Raw genomic sequence first — 18,902 nt, forward strand, 5'->3', positions numbered from 1 at the left:
CTGGGCTTTATAGTGAGTTCAATACCAGCCTGCACTACAAAGTGAGACCCTGTCTCCAAACAACAACAACAACAACAACAACAAAGTTTTTGACCAATCAAAAGCCTGAAGATATTCTGTTTCCTTTTACAAACTTTCTAGATTTGGTGTTCCCTTAGCTTTATTTAGCTTTTCCTGCTGTGTGAGGTGAGAGTGTCCAGTTGTTTTAAAGGGTTTCTCTCCCCGTTGGACCACCTTGGCATCTTGTTGAAAACCACTCAGCTGGGTATGTGAAGCCCTCTTTCTGGGTCTCTGCTCTTCTCACTAATCAGTTGCTTATCTCCTCATCTATCTACAATAAAAAAACAATCTTGGAACACTGTCAGATTTGCTTGTAATGTATTTTCGGAATTTCTTGCTTGGTGGTTTTGTTTTTGGTAGAATTCTTAGGATTTGCCATGGAAATAATCCTGTCATCATGGAGACATTTTGACTTCTTCTTTTCTCATCTTTATGGCTTTTGTTTTCTTTATTGCACTGGCTAGAATTTATAGGACAGTGATAAATCAATCAGTGTAATCACCACATTAGTAAAGGAGAAAACCTACACGATCATTCCAATCTATGTAGAAAAGCATAAAAGGCTTTTGAGAACATTTAAAATCCTCTTATGATTAAATACACTCAGCAAAGTAGGAAGAGGAGGAAATTGTGAACCTGATAAAAAGCATCTTTGAAAAATGTATGTCAGCCAGGCATGGTGGTGCATACCTGTAATCCCAGCACTCAGGAGGTGGAGGCTGGAAGATCACTGTGAGTTTGAGGCCAGCCTGAACTGCATGGTGAAACCCTATCTCAAAAAGACCAGAAAAACCAAAACCTATGCCAGACTTTGCACTCAGTGGTGAAGGCTGAGCCCTTTACTCCTGAAGTGAAGAATAGGGAATCTGCCTACGTTTAGCACTTCTGCCCAAGTGTGCTGCTGAGTGCTCACCACTGTGAGGAGAAGGGAAGTGGGTTATGTCATAGAGACTGGGGAGGAAGAAGAAAAACTGCATTTATTTGCAGGTGATATAATTGTAGAAGACCCTAAGAAATAATAATAATAATAATAATGATAATTCTGGAGCTATTAAGTGACTTTAGCAAGATCTCAGAAATTAATATGCAAAATTAACTTTTGTTACATATTAGCAGCAAGCTACTGGAAAATGAAATCAGAAATTACTTTGTGTTTACAGTGATACCAAGAAATAAAGTAATTAACAAAAGATACACCAATGGCTAATGACTGACCATTGTTAGTCACCAAAGAAAAGTAGCTAACAAGAACAATGAGGTACTGCTACACACACACCAGTTACCACCAAGTCTTAGCAAGGATGCAAACAGCTGACCTCTCCTACCTGGCTGGTAGGAAGGTAAAATGGACCACCAGTGTGGAACTCAGCTTGGCAGCATCAAAAAGTTCAACATAAAGTACTTCTCCCTAGGTTTCAGCCAGTCCACTTCCGGATATTGACCTAAGAGAAATGAAAACATGTCCGCACAAATAAGTGTACAAGGGCATCTGTAGCAACTTTATTCATAGTCACCAAAAACCAGAGTCAGCCCAGATATCCATGAACAGGTGATGAGTAGAGAAAAATCTGTCCACACAGTGGAATGCCATTTAGTTGGAAAAAGAAAGAATACAGATAAACTACACAATGCATCTAAAGGCTGCAACACATGAAAAGAGCCAGACACAAAGGTGTAGGTGCTGTGATCCACTTGAATGAAATTCTGTGTAGTACAGATTTGTAGTGATATGGCCAGCTCAGTGGATTCTGGGGGCCAAGGGCTGAAGGAGGAGGGACCACAGAGAGCTGTTTGGTTTTAGTGGCTGGCAGCTTCACCGGTGAGTAATTTGCCAGAACTCCTTGAATTATGTACTATAAGTGGATGTGATTTATGGTATGTAAACCATGTCTCAATAAAGTTGACTAAGTAGGAGATGGAAGCATTGACTGAAATCTCGGACTTCAGATTCTTTTTGTGACTTGGTCTGGCCCCAGGATGCCTCTTCCCAGAAAGTAAGCAGAAGGGTCCAGAGCACTAGGCATTTTCTCCAGGCAGGGGAGAGAAAGTGTGCTAAGCAAATATCTAATAGACAAAAAGAAGGGATTTGCTTATTCCCTGTGGGTTTAGAGTGGCTCTGGCTGTGATTGAGTGTGTCCTTGCATGAGGCAAGGGGAACATGCATTTTAGTGGGGTGCACTTTTCCTACAGAAAAGGCCCATTCTCTTCAGGGCAGGCCTGGACAACATGGCCCACCTCCCACCAACACAGTGTTTTCACTACCCACAGCCCTGGGCTAAATCTCTGTAACATGAATGACAGGACAGACCCCACCACTCCCTGTTGATGGGACAAGATCCTGAGTCCCCCTGAGCCTTCACCGTCAGGAACTGTGGACCCCATGTCCTCTCCCTATGGCCAGCCCAAGAATGTAGTTCCTGTTTCCTGCCCCAGACTGAAACATCTTTGTTCTTTCTGAGGACCAGCCTGGAGCTGGCAGGACGCTGCTGCTGAGGTCTATGCTCAGAGCTGAAACTCCTGGCACGGCTGCTTCCACTCTGCAGCTGCCTTCACCCAGGAAAAGTCACCTTAGAGGTAACTTTTATGTTGAAATATTGACCTAGCTGTGTTGGGACAGATGATGAGTTCTGCCTTGTGAGTTAACAGTTGTTAAAAATTGTACAAATGATGGTACTTCAAGCCTGTATAGTGAGTGCAGGTTTATCCTCTATTGTGCTAGGGATGTGGCAGGCATGAAGCCCTGTGGACTTCGAGCACCAAGTGTCTGAGCTTTAAGAAGTCTGCTTGCAATGTGCATTCCAGTTGGCTTGCCCTCTGGATCTTCTTCCCATGACTAGAAGTTATTACACCCTGTGTCTTTGGGGCCATGGTTGTGGATACTTAACTCTTGTGGCCCAGAGGTGATGAAAGCAGAACACTTGCACTGAAAGTCCTGGTCTACCCTGAGGCCCCAGCCACCCAAGAGGAGACCGACTGTGGGAGACCGTGCTCAAGATGTGAGCAAAGTCTGATCAGACTTTGGATCTGATCTGTGAGCCAGAGATCAGAGGTGCAAGTGGCCTTGCTTCTAGGACCCTGACCTAGTGGAGTTGTTGGAGGGTGCTCCGGGCTGTCCCTCACTGGGCTCTGGGTCCTCTCTGCCAGAAAATTATCCTCCCAGTGACCACAGCCTCATGCACTCAGCCAGCTTGCATGAGCTCCACATGACTCAGCAGCCTGAGCTGTGCTGACCACTGACTGCCCTGGTGGCCTGTGCTGATGTTTGCAGCTCTCATCCTGGAAGGGCAGGTAAGAGCACCTTGGATTGACCTGAACCTACTGCTCCAGGAGGCCTGGGCAACAGCTGACCCACAAGACCACCCACAAACCCATCCGCTATCTGCCTGCTTTATCCCACCCCACTCCCAGTGAAGCCTAACCCTCTTCATACTGCTGCTCCATCCTTCTATCTCGGCCCCCACCTTCCACCATAAGGTCCCTCCCTGACTGGACTGCACCCTCCAGCCTCTCCTGGACTGTGCCACTGGCCCTGCCCTGCCTGCCCTCTCTCTCCTCCTCTCTTGCACAGACCCTGCTGTCCTCTTGCTCCCTGGCATGGCCCTACAGTGCCTCGCGCTTCTGGCTGGCCTTCTGGTGGGAGTCGCCAGCAAGTCCACAGAGAACAAGGTTGGTGCCCCTCCCTGTCCCATGACCATGTGGCCAGGAGTAGGAAGTTAAATTGGAGTTTCACCCTTGGCCCAGGAGGCCCCTGATGCTTAGCTCCCGGGGTCTAGATGAAGCTACCAGATGGAAGGGCTGTGTCCTACTCTGTACTTGTTCTGCTTTGCTTCCCAGAAGTTTCTCTGCTAAGTTACCTGTTACTGTAGCTGACTGGAGGTCCCTGCAGAGCCACCCTGTGGGAGCTGCTTGCTGCTTGTCGGATAGCAGTGGTGGCTGGTGGTGTCCTCACAGCAGGACATCCTGGCTCCCCCTGGGAGTGACATGCCAATGTGCTGTGGTGTCTAGAAGGGCTGATGCCAGCAGCGCTGGACCCCAAGCCAGAACCAGGTGGGGGCCACACAGGCTGGGGTTGCTGGAGGTTTGGGGTGCTGTTCCCTGACTTGGCCACAGCTAGTTTGAGGGATGGCCATGCAATGGGCATGGGCCCTCCTGTGGGTGCTCCCAGAACCCCTAGGTCTCCCTTTAGATGCCCCTCACTATCGAACTGGCTCAGGTCACAGGAAACAGAACTCCAACTGTGATGACCCCACAGCCAAAGTTACCCAGGGGATCCTCCCAGCCCACTCGAGGCCTGTACAGACCTCCAGTAGTTGGTGAACAGACCTTCACACACCCACATGCTACATAGCACTTGGCACACAGATGCTGTGTAAGGCAGTGGGTGTGACTCCACCCCTCTGAGACTCTGGCCTGGCCTGGGCACTTCTTTGAGACCAAGGTGCAAGCCCCTGCAGAGAGCCCCAGGGAAGCCCCCAGCACCTTTTAGGTTTTTCAGTGGGTGCTGAATCTTTGGCAAGAGTGCAGGAAAGGTGCCTCATTCCCTCTTCGCGATTTGTTTGCATTTCTGTATGGTCAACAAAAATGTGTGTCCTTTTCCTTGAGGGAGTTTCTAGAGTTGACCATGCAGTAGAGCTGAACAGCGTAATGTTTTAGTAGGTGACTAATAGAAGTGATTTCACTGATTGATAATTTCATCAACTAGAATACTCCACCCTGTGATTACCTGTGGCCCAGACAGGCAGATCCTGGAGCGCTCTGGCCAGCATAGGGACACCATGCATAGAGAGCACTCGGTTGCCACCACCTCCCTGTCAAGGGCTTGAGGAGTGAAGAGAGGAGACTCTGCCAACCATAGGACCCTTACAGCCCAGGAGCGTCCCCGGATGGGGTTCAGCTCTCCCCTTGCTCCGTATAGGCAAGGAGAGATTTTTCTTCAGCCACCACAAGGTTCATGGCTGAGGCTCCTATAACAAGAGGCAGATTAGTAAGGGAAAAGTACATCTATGTGACATGGGAGCCTCCATATAGAATAGAGAGCCAAAGAAACAGACACCTGTGTGTGATGGCCAGCTTGGAGGAAGACGGACGGATGGTTCTGCTCCTGAAAGGGACCCTGACCCGTGGTTAGTTGCGACTCTTTCCTGTGTCTTCTACAACAAGGGCCTTCCTGTCCTTGGGCTGGGGAAGGCATATCTTCCCTGAGAGCCTTATGGCTGCTCGAGGGCCGAGGCCATGGGTTCAGAGAGACCTGCTTCTGTGTTCTCAAGCACCAAAGTAGTATATTTTGGGGTCATGTGTTCTGAGTCCCATTGCCTCCAAGCTGCCTGAGGCCCAGGCTGCAGTTCAGAGTCCTAGGGCTGTTTCAGAATATACCAGACAGTCCCAGCTTTATACTGTTTATTCAGTCATCAAATGCTCACTGGCCACATGCCCTGCACAGGTCAGACACAGTGCTGCACACTGCCCTTGAGGGGCTCCCAGAGCTCATAGAGAAGATGCAGCAGAGACTTGTGTGCTATGACTGGGCTGAGTCTGGGTGCCACAAGGATTGCCCCAAAGATGCCCAGCCTCAGCTCTGCCTGCTTTGGAACTTCTCTGGCTTTGGTTCTTTCTATCCATGACTGAAGTTTTCCCTGAGGTGTCATGCAAGGGATCAGCAAGTTGGCTCCTGTGCCAGCAGAGCCAGGTGTCTCCTGGTGTCGACTTTGGGGGAGGTGGACGTGGGTGTTGGGTCATGTGCAGGGAGCCACCTTCCCTATTCCTCTCCTCAGTCCACCACTGTCTCTTCTCCAGGCCCAGCAGCCAGAGTGTTGTGTGGATGTGGTGGACATCAATGCCACCTGCCCTGGAACAAACCTCTGTGGCCCAGGTAAGCCACTTTGGCACAGGCAGACACCAGATCAGTCACCAAGCCACCAGTGCCCACAGGTGGTATACATGACCCCGTCTGCTTCTTCTCAGTGGTGAGCAGCACAGAAACAGCACTGGGCAAAGGGGTCCAGCTAAACCTCCTTCCCGCAGGCAGCATGGAGAAGCCAGCTAGGGCAGCATGGGGAGGGGTGGGCCCAAGTGAAATGGTGCTAGGGCTACCATCTCTCTTTGCTGTCCAGTGACAGGAAGTCTCTGCAGGGGACAAGAGCATCAGTTGAGGCAGGGGATGGCTCTGGGCTGTGGTGGGCTCAGGCTGGGATGGCTCAACACTGTAATTTTAGCAAGGGAGGCCTGAGCACCTCTGTCCTGGAGTCTGTCACACCCCCAAAGGAAAGAAGGCATGAATCTAAGCTCACCAGGCAGCTGTGCCCTGAGGACGATGGCTAACTGCCATGGAAGGAGGGTGTGGCAAAGGCATGGAGGCTGTATGGGGCCTGTGGATGGAGAGGCTGGGTCCAGAGGGCTGGGGCTGGACGTCTGGGCATGGGTTGGCAGGAAGCCAGCAGTGAGGGCTGAGAATAAAATGGGAGTCATGGGAAGGTGTGCAGTCAAGAGGCTCTGGGTATAGAGCAGAGATTGTATAGAGACACATAGGAGCCCAACAGGCCTGCAGAGCCACCATCACCTCTCTGGCCCTGCCTTCTCCCTGCCTGTGACCTAGTTGCTTCTTAGCACAGGAGCATTGGAAGGGAAGCTTTCAGGGAGGATCTCAGTATTGGCACCAGGTTCTATGTTGTGTGTTGTGGACCCCACTGGACTCCTTGGCCTCCGAGGGAAGAGACTTGAGCAGGCAGTGTGTGCCTCCTAGGGGGCCTTCCCTGGGGGTCCACCCTTGCCTCGCAGGGCTGTGATGAGCAGCTGCTTAGGTGGCCTTTCTTAACAGCTCCATATCAGGGCACACAGCTTGACCCAGGTGGAGAAACCAAGTGCTGGCCTCAGGTTCTCCAGCCCAGTGCACTGCTCACAGCATTGCTCACAGTATTGGTAGAGCCACCCTGTGCTGATGTCCCTCTCAGACCCCTGTCCCTGGTGTCACACTGCCTCTCACCACAGAAGACTGTCATCTCAGCAAGGGCCACTTGCTTAGATGAAATGTGCATGAAGTATAGTACGGTTTAGCCTGGGTACTGCTCAGGGTCCAGTGCCAGCTTTTAGTGTGCACAGTTCATATTTGTGGAGTGTGCATCTGCCCGGCCTGTGTTAAGTGTTGAGGGTGTTGGAAGGAAGTAAAGATGTAAGACTCAATCTCTATCCTCAAAGGAAGCTGGAGGACACCTGTCCATCAGCCTATGGCCAGTGAGAGCCAGATTGTTCCCAACGTCTTGGCAGGGAGAGAACAGGCTCTGGGCAGCAGTCTGGGATGGAAATTTGACTTGATCCTGCAGGGAGCCCTTGAGAGAGACCCTGGGGAGGGTGCAAGGGTGAGAAATTGACATTGTGCCTACCCCATGTGGAGGCTGAGGGAGGGTGCCCGGTGCTCATGGCAGCAGTGTCCACACCTTGGGGGTAGTAGTCTTGGGGAGATGTAGTGGATGAGGCAGGAGGTAAAGGCCAGGCCTCCAGTCCCCCACACTAGGCCATCACACAGCCCTATAACTGGATGCCCATCATCAGCCTCTCTGAATTGCCTCCTGCAGTAACCAGAAGGACATGGGCTCCTCAGCAGCAAGAGCCTATTTCTTTTTTTGAATCTGAGCCAGTTCTACCCATACTTCCAGCAAATTAGTGTTCTTAAAGGAAGACTGTGTGCCAAACTTGAGGAGAGACAGAAAAACGCCCAGGAGACTGTGAGCCGGCCTGAATTACTTTCCTGAGAAACATTGTCCTCCCCGGTGCAGGCTGCTACAGGCATGGGAATGCAGATGGGAGCATCAGCTGTGTGCAATGCCAGAATGGGACCTTCCCAGTCTACAACGCCTCCGAGTGCAGAAGCCGTAGGTCTCCATCCCGCTGTCCCATTGCCCCTCCCTCTTTCCCTGCTCCTCACAGGAGCCCACACCTCTAGTCTGGGGAGACTGGAGCACTGCTGTCCTTGTTGCCCAGCAGTGGTGGCCCACCTTGCCCAGGAGCACTGTCCATTGGTGGACAGCCTGCAGGACTCCCTCCTGAATCCTCTGTCCACTGCCGTAGCTGTGGGCTGAGGGCTACTCCATCCACAGCCACCTTGGTCTCGTTTCCAGCCCAAGACATCTCTCAGGTGGGGTGGGGCGGTCCATGTAGGGCCCGCACAGCACCCCCACACACCGCCTCAGCTCTGCTCTCCCACAGTCACTGGCTGGGGTGCTCAGTTTCCCATGAACAGGAGCACAGGGACGCCTGGCTGGCCACATTTTGGTGAGTCTCTCAATGCCCCAGACCTGAGCCAGACCTCTGCTTGGGTCCTGGGGGTGGAGGGGAATGTCGGAGAGCTTTTGCCAGTACAGCCTCAGGCCCACTGAGCTGCAGGCATCACCCCCTGGTCGTGATATGGCCAGCAGAATCCTGCAGCCCAGGGCTGGAGTCACTTGGCTTAGGTAGGGGGCACATGTTGAGGACAGCATTGATGGAGAGGTGCCACATCCCTCCCACAGTCTCGGAGGCTACAGTTCGTGATTCACCGATGTGTGTTGTTACTTGGCCTTTGCCTCATTCCTGGTTGGCACCAGCCCCCAGCAGGTCCTCTGGGGAGTGGAAGCCACCCTGAGGCTCAAGGGAGACATGCACCAGGCAGAAATACCTTCCACCCCACCTGTCCTGTCCTGGGGGAGATGAGTCTCCTAGACCTGCAGTCCTACCTGAGAGGAAGGCCTAGCAGGCAGGGAGGAGGGCATGACCTGGTGGGTAGGAAGCAGCCTGATGGGTGGAGGTGGCTGGACCAAGAATGCAACTGGCAGAGGGGACTGGCGCTGGGGCTAGGATTGGGGCTAGGAGAGGGATGGGCACACAGGCACCAGGACACTGAAGCCAGCTGCACAGAGGCGGAAGTCAAGGAACAGCACCTAGCTCCAGTGCAAAGCTCCTTCCTCTGCAGAGGTGATTCTGTTGCCATGGGGGACTCTTAACCCTCTAGTGCAGTGCTGGACTGGTTTCTGGGTTTGGAGTTTTGATCTGAGGGGCTCAGTCTGCCTCTCATTGCACCAGAAAGTACACTTGAGGAAGCCCCAGGCCCAGCCCTGACCAGGACACTGAAGCCAGCTGCACAGGGCAGCAGCTGACTTGGACAGGTCCCTGGCCCCCTGGCACAGTGCCAGCCAAATGGAGCCAGGCACAAGTCTGGTAGATGGCTCTGTGTCTCAGGGTGAAAAAGGCACCTCCCCAGCTGGCAGTGACTGAGGGGGTGTGACTCGAAGCAGTGGAGAGGTGAGGATGCCGAGGGGCATGGAGAGCCCAGGGCTGGGTGCGTTTGGAGTTAGCCAGGGGGCTCCTTTCCCCCCAGCTTCCCACCTCCTCAAGAAACCTGGGCCAGGAGGGCAGGGCAGCATCCCAAGGCTCTGTAGCCAGGTGTGTTTGGCCATCAAAGGTGACCAAAAGGGAGTGGCAGCCCCCAGGGTTTTAGCAGGGAGTCCTGGGCACCACAGATTCCCATGGCTGACTGTTGGTTTGCTACAGGGGCTCCTCGTGTGGTGGTCTCCCTCTTCCTGGGAACATTCTTCATCAGCATGGGTCTCATCCTCTCTGTAGCTGGGTTCTTTTACCTGAAGCGCGCCAGTAAGCTCCCCAGGATCTTCTACAGGAGTGATAAAGGTATTTCCCAGCAGTCCAGCCAGCAGTGTGCTGCTGGGACCTGGGCCAACTTGAGAGGCAGGTGGTGCCCAGGGGCACTGTTCAGGTGCAGGCGTCCCCTCTCCCCAGGCCCAGCCTGCGATGGGTGCCCTAGCATCCTGAGAGCCTGAGGTGGCCTTGTGCCAATGCCAGTCAAGACAGGCACTTTAGAATCAGCTCTGTGGGCCCCTGCACAACTGGCCATGGGAAGTTCCACACCTGTGTCCACCCAGTATCTCTGCCTCCCCAGCACCCCTGGAGCAAAGCAGGCAGTGGGCATGGCTGGCCTTGCTGGCCACAGGACAGAGAAAAATGAGGCGGGGTAGTAGGCCAGGGCACCCCAGTGAACCCCTAGTACAGATATCCCAAGGACCTCAAGTACCACCTTGGGCAAAGACCCCTGGAGGGGATTCCTTCCCCATGTCCTTTTTTTTTTTCCGGTACTGGGAATTGAACTCATGACCTCGCGTTTGCCAGGCATGCGCTGTGCCACTGAGCTAAATCTCCAGCTCCCCCATGTCCTATCGTGGCAGCTAGAGAAGTAACCTTCCTGGCTTGTCCTCCCTACTGGGAGGCAGGACAGAGGCATTGGCGGCGGCTGCAGGAACAAGGGCAGGTGGACCTGCTCAGCCCTGGGCCTGGTGGAGCCACTGCCTGCCTAGCCAGGACTGACGTGTTTCCTTCCCCTACAGCCCCAGCCCTGCAGCCCAGTGAAGCCGTAAGTATCCCCACATCCTGGACCTTGCGTGATGGTGCTGGCCGCCTGCCTCTCACACTGCCTTTCTCTCCTTTTCAAGGCTGCGATGATCCCTGCACCCCAGTCCTCAGGTAAAGGCAGCACACATCAGAGTCCTTCTGACAGACACAGGCTTTTCAGTGATTTGCCTGTCTCTGGGACTGAGCTCTCCAGAGCTCCCCAGGAGATCGCCCCCAAGGCAGGATTGGGGACAGGCGCTCTGTGGGTGCCCCACTACTAGGCTTGCACGGTACCCACTCTCACCCTTAGGCTGGGCTGGAGAGGGGAACACAGCACAGGCCAGACCCTCCCCTGCCACGCTGCAGCCCTGCTCAGGGCAAGCTCTGCCTGAGAGGTAGAGCACAGGTCAGCCCTGGGCCTTGTCCCACCAGGCACCCCCAAGAAGGTGTGACCCACTGTGTGGGAGAGTCCATAGGACGCAAGTAAGGTGACTGGCCTGTGGTCATACCACTGTAAGCCCCAGCGTCAAATCACCCAGCCTCCTTCCCCAGCTTGTGGTCTTCCCACCATACAAAGGTCTGGCATGAGACCAGGCAAGGGGACAGTGTCCCTCTCCACTAGGTACAAAGTAGCTCATTGATCAAGGCTAGACCTGCTCCATTCTAAACAACATTTGTCCAAGTTCTCTGAACCTCAGCTTTAGGCACCTCTGATAGCCCAGAGGCCCACAACAGCCTGAGGCAAGGTAGCTAGTCAGGCAGGCTGAACAAGAAGTTATTCTCTGACAGTTCTGAGGCCAGAAGTTAGAAATCAAGGTGCTGGGGGCAGGGGCGAGGGTGGCTCAGGCTCTGAAGCTCTGGGGTCCCTCCTGCCTCCTCCAGCTCCTGGCTTTTCTGCTCTCTCTTCCCCAACCCTACTCTGAGGACAGTGGCCACTGGATTTAGGACGACGTCTCCTGAGAGCCTAACGTAGTCATATCTTTCCTCTAAATGAGGCCACATTCACAGGCCCTAGGACTTGGGACTTGGCTCTGTCTTAGGGGGCCCTTCCTGTCCGCTGCAGTGTACCCAGCAGATGTAGCCTATGTCTCTGTCTTAAGGGCTAGCCAGGCAGGCCCAGGCCTAGGTTATTGGGTGCAGGGCCTGGGGCTCCAGGGAGCATGCGTTGGAGAAGCTGTCCTGTGCACAGGTGGGGCCTGCTAAAAACTCTGGGCATGGAGCCCCAATTCCCCCAGTCTGAGTAAACAGGCCCATGTTGACCTCACACCTATAGCAGCCCACCACACTCCCCAGAGCCCCAGTGCAGACCCAGCCATGGATTGTTCCTGGCTCTGATCCAGCTTGTTTCTGACCTTGTTCCAGTGCGGAAGCCTAGATATGTGAGACGCGAGAGGCCCCCAGACAGGGCTATGGACAGCTCTGCCTTCCCTGCGGTGGATGCTCGCATCAGCAATGTCTGACCTGGAGGCTGAGACCCTACCACCCTGTGCCATGGAGCCTGGACTGCCCCTTGGATGAGCCAGCAGAGGGCATGTCACCTGGGGCCTGGGATGGACCTGGTATGGTTGGAGCCGACATCACCTCCCTTTCATCCCTCCCATGTTGCTCAGTGATCGGACCAGGAGCTTGGGAGCAAAGGGGTGGGGTGCAGGCCCTCAGGAGACAGGCAAAATTCAGGACCAGCTCAGGCTGCGGGTACCCCAGGCTGCTTTGCCCCTCAGAAGGACCCTCACCCTTGAGCCCATGTCGGGCAGGACCCTCACACCCCCAGCCAAAGAGCCTCACAAACCTCTCTGAAGGGAATGAGAGCAAGGCTCAGACATAAGGGAGGTCATAGCCTCTGTGGCTGAGGTACCTCAGAATGAACTATCCCATAGTGGCCAAGCCCGCAAGCCACAGCTTTGCACTTCCAGGAGTCCCTTGGCCTCAGGTTGTTATCTCAGTGTTGACGGAAGAAGCTGAGGTGCTTCTGTACGCAGAGGCTGGGTCTTCGCCTAGGCTGGGCAGACCCTCGTCCACAGGGGCAGACTGCAGCCAGCAGACACTCACACCAGCCACCCACAGTGATGTGTCCGCACATGGAGACCCACCCCTGAAGCCACCAGGCACTGGCCTCGCTGAGCTGCCAAAGGCGTGCCAGCTGGTGGCCCTTGTCCAGTGGCACTGAATGTAGGTTGCTGTGGAGGATGCTCTTTTGCAGCCATCTCCTGTATGCTGGGCTTGGTGCATGGTCCAGCCCAGGCCTGGGGGTATCCAGCACCATCCCCCTCAGTGACTGGCCCATGTTGGAGGGACCTGACCCGCTGGCACCATGATGCACATTTGGAGTTTACTGTTCATCGACACTCACAGGAGCTTGCTTGGGGCGAGCTGACAGCCTCTTCCACAGTGAGGGTGTGGGCCACCCATGTGAAGTCAGATCAAGTAAACCCTTTGAAGCTTCTCTCTTCTGGGTCTTCTCACCCTCCCAAGCATTGTGTGTTCTCTGCATGTGAGCGGTGCCATTCCTATCCAGGCCCACGCCATCCACCCCACGACCATGTGCAGGGGACAGGGGACAGGGAGGGATGGAAAAGCCCCCTGTCAGGGTGTGGGAGAGCTCAGCCTACCCTCAAGTGTACCCTTCGTTATGGGCTTGTTCCCCAGATGCAGCCCTGTCCTTTCAGGACATCCCCTGGGCAAGGGGCTTCCCCTGAGCTGCCTCTTGCAGGACAAGCCCTCCCTGGGGTGAAAGAGGGGAAGAATGTGGCCGCCTCCTCCAGATTGCTCTGACTGGTCAGACCTGGCAAGGGGCACAGACAGGACCACTGAGCACCACACATCTGAGCCCCTGGGAAGAGGCCACACGTGGGTAGTGTGTGGGCTGGAGTCACCCTTGAGAGAGTGGGGTCCCTGTGTTCTGGTCACCCAAGCCTAACACAGAACCTTCCAAACCTGTGGATGGATGGCTCTTTGGAGAGGCCTGAGGGGACAGGGACATTTGCTGACCTCCCCAGAGGAGGGCAGAGTGCCTGGAACACTTAAGAGTCCTATCCCTGCTTCACATCTGCCCTGGGCCTCTGTCCTAGTACCAAAAAAACATCTAATAGTACCTGACTCTGGATCCCAGCCTGTGGTTCTAGCTGCTGAGGCACCTGGGGAGTGTTCTTCTCCCCCTGACCCGGGCTCCAGAAAAGCACTGGGGAGCAGGGCCCCCACCAGACCATGGAGTAAGGGTTTAGACATAGCCCTTCTGTTCTGGGGACCAAGGACCGCCCCCCCGCCCCCCGGTCAGGACGGGAAGGTAGCATGGGCCAGGAAGGAGTCAGCCCCCTGTACCTCTTCTCTGCACTTAGGGTCGCCCATGGGTCACGCCATCCTGAGCTGTCCTGGCTGTTCTGGCCAGGCCAGATGAGGGTCCTTGAGGTGGGGAGGGCATTTCTGATGGGAGGCCAGAGGCAGAGAGGGCAGTGTAGGGTCTGCCAGTCAGCCCCTTGGGGGACAGTCAGGACTCCTTTCCCATGCTTTCTGGGGCCACTCCCCTTCTACCTTGTGGCTCAAACTGGAAACTAGGTTCGTTCCAGCCTCTCCAGGTCTCCCACAGCCCAGTACCCACTCCTCGTTCCCACCTGCTTAGTGGCTTTACTGACATGGAGAGGGGTGGCTAGAACTGACCGAGGGTAGGGGACAGCAAGGAAGGACCCACAGGAGGACTGGGAGTGGCCTCAGGGTGGTCTGGGGCAGCTGGCACAGGGCAGGCCCACCAGGTTGGTTAGGAGCTGTGGAGACCTCACACTCACTGATGGGCACCAAAGGGGAGAAGCCAGATCAGGGTCAGCCCCATGGGCACTTCCAACCCCAGAGCCCCTGCACCAGGGCCTGCAGGGAGGAATCCCAGGCCCAAGCAATGGGCCCCATTGTGGGTGTGCATGCACTTCCCATGTCAGCAACTCTGGGACTCAGAGTGGCCAGCACTGGGCAGGTGGGACTAGGCATAAGGAGCCTGGCTGTGGAGGGCCTCACCGCCCTGACCATACCCTGCCAGCACATTGCCAGGGACTTTACAAAGTGCTGGTGGCAGAAGGGATATGACCAGGGTGGGCTCAGGTGAGAGCTGACTCCCTCCTTGGCTCAGCTGCCCAGGACAGCTCTGTGTCCAGCCCATATCAGATGGGCATTGTCCAGGGAGCCCTATGGCTGGGGGTGGTCAGGTCCCTGTGTGCACAGTGGCACCCATATGCCTCACACAGGTACACTGCTCACTCTGCTGTGTTAGTGTGGGGGCACACTCCCACACATTGTCACTCAGCTCCTGCTGTGTGTTCTGTGCTTCCTGCTGGCCAGGATGGGGACCAGGTGGGCCCAAATAGTGCCCTAGACACCTGTGCTGCTAGCCTGGCCTCCCAGGCCCAGCCCCACCTCTTCAGGGAGGCCCCGCACATTCTCAGGCCTCACTGTCACCTGGCCTCTGGGCACTGCCTATCCTCTGAGGAGCCCCAGTGACCTCAGAGCTTGGATATTCCCAGAAGCCCTCAGAAGGATGTTCCTGAGCAGCTGGGACTCAGGGTGAGTTCTGGGAGGCATGTGACAGGGAGTCATGAATCTCAGACTCACTCCCAAGGACAGTCTCACAGCAGATCTCCAGGATCCCATGTGTCCTCAGTGTCCCTGGACCTTGGACCCCACCTCTCCCTGAACTGTACCCCCTCTCTGGGCCTCTATTTCTTCCCTGAACCCCACTCCCTCCCTGAACCCATACCTCTCCCTGGGGTTCTGCTCTGTCATGGAACAGGTGGGGAGCCTCAGTACCTTCCTGAACTCAGGTCCCCCTCTAATAGGACTCCCATCCCCTCAGGCTCCCATACCTAGCCCTATGGAACTTGGCCTTGTGTCCAGTATGCAAGGACCTGAACTACGGGGACTTCTGGGGCCCAGGACATGGAGGTTACCAGTGGGCCCCCAGGTGGGTATGAGGGCAGCTGTGGGTCCAGGGTACAGCTTTCAGCAGTAGGGTCCATGGGCCCTGTGTCTGGGTCACTCCTCTGCTGAGGGCCAGAGTAAAAAAGCCTAACCCTAACTGTGTGGCTAATCTTAGCAGAGGACAGTGACCCTATAGCCCAGGGACCTCACCCTCAAGGCCACTGCCCAGGCCCAGCCCAGCTCTGACCTCTCACTCCCACTTCCTGGACCCTAGAGCAGGGAGTTCCACAAAGGCTGTGGACCTGGGGCATGCATGTGAGAATGTGTAGGGAGGTAGGAGAGGAGGTGCAGGAGGGGCTGCTGGGAAGGACATAGGTGGACAGGGTGGCCCACTGGGCTAGGGCCCACTCCAGAGTCAGGTATCTGGGATCTGGAATGGGGGCAGATTCTTTTCCCAGGGGCAGGGGCTTTGATCATCCACTGTCTACCATCCAGACTCTGAGTTGCAGGAGCCTATCATAACCCCAGTCCACCCCTGCTCTGATCCTCACCTACTCCCCTCCTTCCCATGCCTGGCCTGCTAGGGAGGGTGGGAAGCCAGCCAATCCCTGGGCTGTGGCCACACCCTGGACTGGTATGACCTGGAGGGTATAAATACACCTGCTGGAGCTGACACCCTGAGAACCCACAGCACCCTGCTCCGGACTGGACAACACGTACATTCCCACCCCCAACAGAGCTGAGGGCGCGCCTGCCAGACTGGTGACACACAACAGCTGCTGAACACTGGCCTGCGGAGGGACACCTGCCAGGTGGAGTGGAGGTCAGACTGGGCTGGGAGGAGAGGGAGAGGACGCTGCTGGAGCTGCAGAGCCCAGGGGCTCAGAGCCCTGCTGTGGCCAGAGAGAACCATGCCCAGGAGCCGCTGACCCCCAGCTGCCAGGTGAGTCCAGTCCAGCATCTTACCTTTCACCTGCACAGGCTCAGGGTGGGGCACCTCAAAGAGGGTGAGGCCTGGTGCTAGGAAACTGGTTCTGTGAGGGGCAAGTGGGAGAGAACAATCCTGAGGTTCCCCAGACCCTGCAAGGCCACTGCTGCCTCAAGATGTGGTGACATCACATGCCAGGAACCTGGGGCTCTCATGACATCACCGTGATGTCACGTGACTCACACGATCACACGGGCAGTTTAGTAACACCTGAGCCATTTCAGCTACCCACTTGGGACTAACCAGCAGGTGCAGGTCAGGCCAGGCACAACCCAGGTCACCGATGGTGTGGCCACCTGGGCTTCATGGGGTCCCATGACCAGGGCCTCTGAAAAGGAAGATGAGTAATCTTCTTACCTATCTGCCTCCAGGCAGGATGCCTGTGGCCCCCTGGGGCGGACACCTAGCCCAAAGAGGGGCCCTGGTCAGCAGGTTCTTTCAGGGCTGCCAGGAAAGTGGAATTGAGTCTGGAGAAGGAAGGCCCTGGATCTCGAGATCCCATTTCCTCCTCAGCAGCCAGCTGTGTAACCCTAACCTTCTTCTCTGGCTATAGCTGAGGGACATTTCCAATCCCTGGCCAAACCAGCCCACTAAGATCCAAGTTCAAACTTCCCCTAACTAGGTGGGAAGACCCTGGCCACCCTACCCTCAAAGCTGCCTTATCCATACAGGGCTATGGGTTGCCCGCACAGCCCATAGGAAACAAGGACTATCATGGGCCATTGTTGCTCAAGGCACCCACTGAGCCATCAGCAAGAGCCCTGGGCCTGTGGTTTCCATTCCTATAGCCCCGCAGGGCCATCCAGTTATAAGTCACCAGGACGCTTGGCCCTGTGGCATGTGGGGGAGGACGGGTTATAGTGTGAACAGAAGACTTCAGGGGTACAGACAGAAGGAGCTCTGGAGGGGCCCACAGGGGGGCAGTGTCCTTCCTGATCTGTGTGGGGCTGTTGCTGTGAAAGATAGAAGAAAGAGAGAGCGACAGGTCGACCTCACTGATAAGTGGCCTCTGGGATCACTCACAGTGCCCTCTGCTTGTGCTGCAGCTCAGAGCCATGTCATCAGGCCAGGAAGTATGGCACACAGCTATGCTGCCCCCAAGCCGAAGCAGCTCCACAGCCTCCTCGGTGCCTGGGTCCTCCGGCCCAGCTGGCAGTCCCAGGTCCCCCTGCACCCCCAGCTTGGAGCGGGTGGCCTCGCCACTGGAGTGCTCCATCTGCTTCTCAGGCTATGACAACATCTTCAAGACACCCAAGGAGCTCTCCTGCACCCACGTCTTCTGCCTAGAGTGCCTGGCCCGGCTGGCAGCTGCCCAGCCCACAGGCCGCCCTGGCACAGAGGCTGTGCCTTGCCCATTCTGCCGGCAGCCCACAGCCGTGCCAGCTGCTGGGGCCCCTGGGCTTCGCACCAGCCGCCAGTTGCAGGCTAAGCTGCCAGCGCACCTGCGCCAGGAGGAGCCAGTGTGGCTGGAGGGTACCAAACTGTACTGCCGCCCACCGCCTACCACACCTGGCCAAGAGGTGCCCGGCTTTGTGTGTGTGGATGTGGGACTGAGTAAGCCTGCTGAGTCCACACCTCCTGTGCCTGTCCCGGACCCTGCCCCACACCAGGGCCGCCTGTCCTGTTTGGCCCGCTGCTGGGAGCGCTGTGCAGACTGGCGGCGCCTGGTGCTAGTCTCAGTGCTGCTACTGGTGCTTTTTTGCGTGGTGCTGTGGCCTGTGCAGTGTGCCCTCAAGACTGGGAATCTGCGCTGCCTGCCCCAGCAGCATGCAGCCGCTGCCACCACTGTGACCTCTGCCTTCTCGCTGCAGCCTCTAACCAACGATTAGGGTCACCCACCAGTGGCCAGGCCTTTGACTCCCACCCTTACCCCTTGGGGTGAAGAGAGTGGCCACCACTAGATGTCAGCCCCAAGACTGTAATGAGGACTTCTGGGACTGGATTCTGATGGAGTGGATAAAGGGTCCCCAAAGGCTCCCAGAACCACAGGCTCTAGAGGCCAGACACCCCTGACCCCAGCAAGCTGATGGGGAAGGGGCCCAGAAGATGCCGGATGCTGCCCTGGTTCTCCCTCATACACTGTGAACTGCCCAGAAGGGAGGGGCTGGCTGTCCCCTCCCTCTATGCTTACATTTCACCAGGGTCTTCCCTGGGCCCTCGCTAGACAAGGCTGGCCCTTTCCATTAGGTGGGGGTGCTGAGCTTGTCCTCTGACCCAGGGTGAGGGTGCAGAGGCAGGGCACCCCCATGGCCAGCCTAGCAGAAAACTCCAGCGGTCCCTCCTGCCCCTGTGAAGAGTTTTTAAATAAACTATTTTGTATCCATGTTTGGTGGATCTCATCACCCCGAATGCTCCCTTTCCTGGGCTTCTCAGTCCCTCCCTTTCCAAAGATCTCCAGTCCATCCCACATAGCCTCGGTCCAAGGTACCCTACCAGTCACTGTGGGGGCAGAGATTCTTGGGGGTCACCCCACCCTCATGGCTTTAGACAAGCAGGACAGTTCTGGACATGCCTGGCACTCAGCACAGTGACCCCTCCTCTCCGGGAGACAGGCAAGCCTCAGCTGTGGATCAGGGCAGACAGGATG

General features: G+C 55.8%; 2 protein-coding genes across 13 annotated transcripts in view; both read left to right on the plus strand.

The window, feature by feature from the left end:
* Positions 1-12,873, plus strand: part of LOC102003555 (chromosome unknown open reading frame, human C1orf159) — a 26,743-nt gene extending 13,870 nt beyond the window's left edge. For 2 of the 10 annotated variants that reach the window (XM_013504296.1, XM_013504298.1), the window contains 10 exons: positions 2,526-2,634; positions 2,780-3,348; positions 3,629-3,726; positions 5,854-5,929; positions 7,830-7,925; positions 8,260-8,325; positions 9,580-9,714; positions 10,425-10,450; positions 10,530-10,560; positions 11,791-12,873. In XM_013504296.1, coding sequence (XP_013359750.1) covers positions 3,655-3,726; positions 5,854-5,929; positions 7,830-7,925; positions 8,260-8,325; positions 9,580-9,714; positions 10,425-10,450; positions 10,530-10,560; positions 11,791-11,888 — 600 coding nt within the window. In that variant the 5' untranslated portion in view covers positions 2,526-2,634; positions 2,780-3,348; positions 3,629-3,654 and the 3' untranslated portion in view covers positions 11,889-12,873. Of the gene's footprint in view, positions 1-2,519; positions 2,635-2,779; positions 3,349-3,628; positions 3,727-5,853; positions 5,930-7,829; positions 7,926-8,259; positions 8,326-9,579; positions 9,715-10,424; positions 10,451-10,529; positions 10,561-11,790 lie in introns of all 10 variants that reach the window. The other 8 variants (XR_001231143.1, XM_013504297.1, XM_013504302.1 and 5 more) reach the window with 8 other exon arrangements.
* On the plus strand, positions 11,897-18,658 carry Rnf223 (ring finger protein 223). 3 transcript variants are annotated; one of them, XM_013504295.1, is made up of 4 exons: positions 11,900-11,987; positions 15,263-15,370; positions 16,065-16,270; positions 17,362-18,658. In XM_013504295.1, the coding sequence occupies exon 4, from the start codon at positions 17,371-17,373 to the stop codon at positions 18,142-18,144; it is 774 nt and encodes a 257-aa protein (XP_013359749.1). In that variant the 5' UTR covers positions 11,900-11,987; positions 15,263-15,370; positions 16,065-16,270; positions 17,362-17,370; the 3' UTR covers positions 18,145-18,658. The 3 variants fall into 3 exon arrangements, with proteins under 3 accessions (XP_005404314.1, XP_013359749.1, XP_013359748.1); XM_005404257.1 differs by lacking the exon at positions 15,263-15,370 and having other exon boundaries at positions 11,897-11,987; XM_013504294.1 differs by lacking the exons at positions 11,900-11,987; positions 15,263-15,370 and having other exon boundaries at positions 15,377-16,270.
* Positions 18,659-18,902: the final 244 nt, after the last annotated feature.

This window comes from Chinchilla lanigera, unplaced genomic scaffold (genome assembly GCF_000276665.1).
Source record: "Chinchilla lanigera isolate Chin_1 unplaced genomic scaffold, ChiLan1.0 scaffold00085, whole genome shotgun sequence".
NCBI lineage: Eukaryota > Metazoa > Chordata > Mammalia > Rodentia > Chinchillidae > Chinchilla > Chinchilla lanigera.

Excerpts from the sequence above, each read along its gene's own strand:
- Rnf223 (XM_005404257.1), top strand. The coding sequence starts at position 17,371 with ATGTCATCAGGCCAGGAAGTATGGCACACAGCTATGCTGCCCCCAAGC.